At 35.2% G+C, this 5,817-nt stretch overlaps 1 protein-coding gene across 1 annotated transcript in view; it reads right to left on the bottom strand.

Annotated features, from left to right (window-relative positions):
• Positions 1 to 5,817, bottom strand: part of LOC117171383 — a 370,121-nt gene that overhangs the window by 43,515 nt on the left and 320,789 nt on the right. Inside the window, exon 4 of the mRNA XM_033358636.1 lies at positions 2,836 to 3,017. Coding sequence (XP_033214527.1) covers positions 2,836 to 3,017 — 182 coding nt within the window. The remainder of the gene's footprint in view (positions 1 to 2,835; positions 3,018 to 5,817) is intronic.

Genomic DNA, 5,817 nt, shown 5'->3' with positions numbered 1-5,817 from the left:
ATCAGCCTTGGAGGAGATTATGTTGAGAAATAAAAAAAAAATTCTTAAAAACGTTGTTTTTCTTGGTCAGGCCGGAAACTTATCAATCCACCCTCGTAGTGATAAGATGATTAAAGCTAAAGAGCGGGGAAGAAACGGAGGGGGTGGAAGCGCTGCTACAGAGCATAGGGTGGGTTAAAGGCAAGGTAGGAAAAGTTAGGATGGAGGGGAAAAAGAAGAATGAAGTGGTGGTGGTGGAATTGGAGAGCTTGGAAGAAAAATTGGGGGTAATGCGTAACAAGAATAGGATAAAAGACAGCAAGGTTTTTATCGATCAAGATTTGACTAGGAAGGAAAGGGATATTCTGATAATTTTTTCGAAAATCGTTTCTCTGCACTTCTGAATGCTAAATGACAGGGCTAGAAAGGAAAGGAGTGAAGGGAGAGTGGCAAAGGTAGGGTATCGGAAAATAAAAATAGACGAGAAAATATGGATATGGGACGAGGGGAAGGAGGTCTTAAAGGAGCATGGTGGAGGAGTATTAAGGGTGTTGTAATGGAACGTAGCAGGGGTATAAAAGAAAGATGAGGATTTCCGAAGGTATATTTAGGAATTTGATGTGATTGGAGTGGTAGAGACATTAGTAGAGAGAACGAAATAAGATAGAGGAAGAAGTTCATGGAGAGGGAGAGGGAGAGGGAGAGGGGGAGGGCATGCAAATGAGGGTTGTAAATATAGGAGGGGCGATGTATAAGTTTGTGACTGTATACAATAAGGATAGAATGGAACGGATTAAAGAAAGGGTAGACAACTTACTAGGGTAGAGATGAGGGTTTTGTGGTAATGGTGGGAGACTTTAATACGAGGCGTGGACGGGAAGGGGGCCTGTACTGGGAAGGGGAGAGCTTTGAAAGAAAATCGAAGGATAAGATAATAAATAAAAAGGGGGAGATTCTAAGAGACAGGATGGAGGATAGAGGGTGGGCGGTAGCGAATGGTATGGTAAAAGGGGACGAAGTGGGAGAATATACGTATGTGAATAAGAGGGGTTTATCGGTGACAGACTATGCGATTATGAATATGCAAGGGTAAGAGGAGATAGAGAAATTCGCAGTGGAAGGGAGGGTTGTAATCAGACCATCAGTCATTAAGTTTGTGGATACAGGGGGAGGCTGGCGAAAGGCAGGGTGGGGAAAAAGGGTTGTTAGGGGAGAGGGTGTCATGGACGAGAGATGCGATAGAGAAGTATCAGGAGCAGTTGGGCAACGTAAGCTTTGAGGGGGAGTCCGTGGACGAGATATGGGAGGATCTACAAGAGAAAGTGAAAGGTTGTGTGTGGATGGATGGTACTTTATAAGAAATAGTTGTAAGAAAATTTTGTAAAAAAATGGAAGTGTCGGCAAGCCCATTTTTGAAGGCCAGCAGGCCGAAAAATAAACGTTTATCTATCTAATTATCTTACAACCCTCACAGCAGTAGCATATCCTGTGATATCCCATTTGGTCCAATTTACGTGACGGATTTTCCCAGGGAAATCCTAGGGACAATCCATCGAGATATCATGCAAGGCGGAAATCTGAATATCCCCAGGATATCCGGGATGTTTAGGGGACATTTCTGAGATATTCAAATGTTACAAGTAGGAAATTGAAACGTTTATATATTTCACCTGGAACATTTGAATATCACAGAAACATCCTATAGATTTCCCGGATATTCCCGGATTTCACTTTTGATAATTTTTTCGAAAATCATTTCTCCGCAATTCTGAAAGAGAATTTTGTTTACAATAACCGAAGATATAGCGTTTTATTTTCAAAATATGCGTAAAAAAATACGGTGGATGTAGTTGATGAGATTCAGCATAACAAAAATAAACATATCCGTATAGAATTGTTTAAAGAACTTAAATTAAATTTTAATCCTGAAGCTTAAAACATTATATTTTATGTTTCTGTTCTAGTAAAAGATGTCCAAAAATATGAGAATTACAAAATATTGTTTCTAATCGTTTAAATTCATTAAAGAATTTTGTACAGTTATCTTTATCCTAGTCTCCGAAACTCGCATGTACACCGTAGTTTATTACGTATATTTCGAAAATAAAACACTAAATTATCTTTTGTTTTAACCTAAGTTCTTTTTAAAAAGTATGGACAAACTATTTACGTAGTTGTCGAACAATTTCAGAAGGAATTATCATAAGAAAATTCTTCAAAATGTACGTAAACTTATTTGCTCACTTGTAAATTTCAACTATGCCTCCCTAGGTTAATTCATTGATAACTATAATATATCTTTAAATATTAATTTGGTTCTAATTTTTTCTTTTTTGCCACTCGACTGAAATTAGTATTTCTCGTGATACAATTGAAATCCTTTATTAAAAAGAGGATTATTATTATATTTACAATTTCAGCAAAAAATGTGAATAGTTTTTAGTTTTTTACACAAACTTAGAGCGATAGACTTTTTACATTTTATTCTGTTTAGCAACGACCACATTATAAATATATAGGTTCCAAATATCTTGTGAATATATCTTTGAAGAATAATATATAAAATGTTTGTAAAAAGAAACATTAAAATTAGTTACTTTGATAGATGCAAAATATTTCAAATCATCTATGTTCCCCTCAACACGAAGATGGGTATTTTAAAATCAACCGCTGTGGATATTATTTCTTATCACTATTCCCTATAAAACTTTAAGACGGATATCTAAAAATCCTGTCACGACAATATATTATAATAAACAACTTTTAAATACAAAGTTTACCTTTGCCAAAATCCAATGTTAGTAGAAAATGAAACATACATCTACTGTTATTTTAGAAAAAATTATGTTTCAATACCTTGATCATGATTTTTAGGAGATTGTATCGCTGAAAAACATTGCGAACTTGTTTGCTGTCAGTATACTTGCACATAAGTTCTACCAGTGCTCGTTTCGCAGTATCGTAACTCCCATCAAGTCTTATCCTTACAGCCCTTAACCTTTCGTTAGTCTCGATGATTTCCTCCTTCGTTTGTCCACCTACGTAAAATATAAAAAAATACCATACAATCTTTTCGCAGTAATAATAAATTACACTCAAATCTCAATTCTGGGTCAGTCGCGGTTTTATGTTAGCATTAATAGGAACGCATGTGTAGCTTCTGACCTTGGAACAGTATGTGCCCTGAGAGGCCTGATGTTAACAACTTTCGATACGGCACTGACTATCCGAGCTTATAGGTCATTAAGGAACGCTCAGGGGAGAGAGCCGGATCTGAAGTTGTAATTTCGAAATTAAAACATGATTTTGAATGGGAAAAGCTCAATTTTCAAAAAACTGCAAGAAAGATGTTCTTATTAACTATTTTTAAATTAAATTTAGTTACCTTGTCAAGGAATATTTAAGAAATAATTTTCACACCATAATTTTTTTGTTTTGACCCACTCAAACTCCTTGTTTTGTGTCTGGAAAAATACCCTCAAACTTGTACAGTAGTGGTTTTAAGGAATGTCGAGAGTAATATATTTTCTAAATGATATTTTTATGTACCCCCCGCCACCCCCTTGCCACTTCGCTTTCTCACTATTCTCGTATGAACTCCTTGAACCCCGACCGTATAATTAACCCTTCAACAACAAGGTGAAACAAAGTCTCATAGACAACAAGGTGGGGTGTCTCCACATCCCAGCATTTAACAGCATTATACAATTATTTAAAGGACTTTTTCAATCATTTCCTGCTAAATTGTAACCAGAAAATGTCATTGCTTAGATTTTTTCAGTTTTAGGAAACAAAAAGATTATTTACACAGTCCCTAACGCATAATATATTTTATAAAGGATAATATATTATTAAATAACTTCTTGCAGTAACGTAAATAATATATTGAGCTAAAATATGCAGGTAAATAAACATTAGCATAAAAAACACTATAAAAAAATACTTGAAAACGTGGAAATACGTATCATATATTCCAAATTAAACAGTAAAAATTCGTATTATCGCTTCTCAAAACATCTGCAGCATGACTTAGTGACCCTCATCCATTCCCACGTGCAGAGGATGAATGAAGAGGGCTATTGAGATTCCTGCCCCCCTGAGACGCTCTGGGCCTAGTGTATGCGCGAAAATAGTGCCTTCGGGGTGCCTAAACATCCCACCTTGTTGTTCGAGGGTTAATGACGTACTTATTGAATGTTAAGAGTGATATATTTTTGTGGAAGACAGTTAGCAATTATTTATAAAATTAGGCTGAGTCTGTAGGTATGAATATTGTGATTTTTTGGTATAAATAGAGTTGGAAAAGGGTATTTTTGTACAGAAATGTCGGTACAATAAGCCAGCTTTTTTTTTGTATATGTAGATACTTCCATAAAATTAATAATCATTTACTCAAGACTTTTTATAGAAAGTATTTTTTATTAGTATTATTTCACAGTATTTTTTTATCTAATAAGTTATACCCTAATCACTAAAACAAAAATCATTTAATAAAATAATAAATGCGTGCGAACTTGGCCCCTCACTTAAAAAATTTCGAATTTTTGTTTAGAGTTCTGGCATCCTTTTAAATAGTTCTACAGTTCCTGATAACGTTTAGAAGTAGTTCCGGTGTAAAAATACTCTAAAAATTGATTTTTCAAAATTGGGGGCTAAGTTCACGCTCCACTGCACTTTTTGAAAAATGAACTTTTTTTAGAGTTCTGGGTAGATTTTGCAAAGTTCTAGAGTTTTTGATACTTATCGTGAATAGTTCCAAAAAATTAGAGTTTCAAAAGAGTTCTAAAGTTCTACAACAAAATAATTTCGAACAACTTGAAAGCTCGAAAGTTACACCATTTTGAAAATACCAAAATTTCAGAGACATTTTTCGAAAGAGTTCCAGGAGTTCTGATCCGAGTTCTGGTAATCCCCTAAACAGTTCTACAAAAAATTGTGATACAATTTTTCGATAATCTTAAAATCCAAAAACTTACAACACTTTACAGATATCAAAAATTTTGGATTCAACATTTTTTTAATTCCAGGCGTTCTGATCAAAGTTTTGTTAGCCCCCTGAATAGTTCAATAAAAAAGTCTAATAACGTTTTACGATCAACTCAAAATCCAAAAACTTACAACGCTTTAAAGATACCCAAACACTTTAAAATTCAAAATTTTGAGAGCTCCAGGAGTTCTGGTAGCTCCCGGAGTAGTACTAAAAAAGTATAATAACATTTTTCGATTAACACAAAATCGAAAAACCTACAACACTTTACACATACCCAAAAATTGCAAGATTCAAAATTTTTGAAATTACTGGAGTTCTGATCTGCAAGAGTTTACTATTTTTGGTCGTTATTTGAAATTCGAATTATTTCCACAATGCAACTGTAGGTGGCGGTATGAGAGAAAGCAGGGAGGGGAGTTAGTCTTTCTCCGATCATCCGAGGAGCTAGATGTATCGTTGTGTGATATCGATTAAACTGTTTTAAATTCAAGTATCTCGATCCTTTCTTTTCCCTCACAATTCAGAAGTGGGATCAAGTCAAACGTCCTACTGACGCGTCGGTGTGATTTTCGGTTCTTATAAGTGATCGTGAAAGCCAAAGGCCTTCATATACAGTCTGTCAAGTTAAAGCGTGGGTGGCTTTACTCGCAGTCGATAAGGTGTATATCGACATGATTTTGGTGTCAAAATATTAAGAAGAGCTCCCTCTTTCATGCTTTTTGATTTAACATTCAGTTTGCTTTCAATTTCATCTTGTTACCACGTTACAAAAAATGAGTTCCGTATACGCTTCGCGCTTCGAGGCTGTGTTCCTTTGTTCCCACCCAAAAGGTCCCAAATTGTCTCAC

The sequence above is a fragment of the Belonocnema kinseyi genome, chromosome 4, assembly GCF_010883055.1.
Source record: "Belonocnema kinseyi isolate 2016_QV_RU_SX_M_011 chromosome 4, B_treatae_v1, whole genome shotgun sequence".
Taxonomy (NCBI): domain Eukaryota; kingdom Metazoa; phylum Arthropoda; class Insecta; order Hymenoptera; family Cynipidae; genus Belonocnema; species Belonocnema kinseyi.
This window is presented reverse-complemented; position numbering and strand designations above follow the sequence as displayed.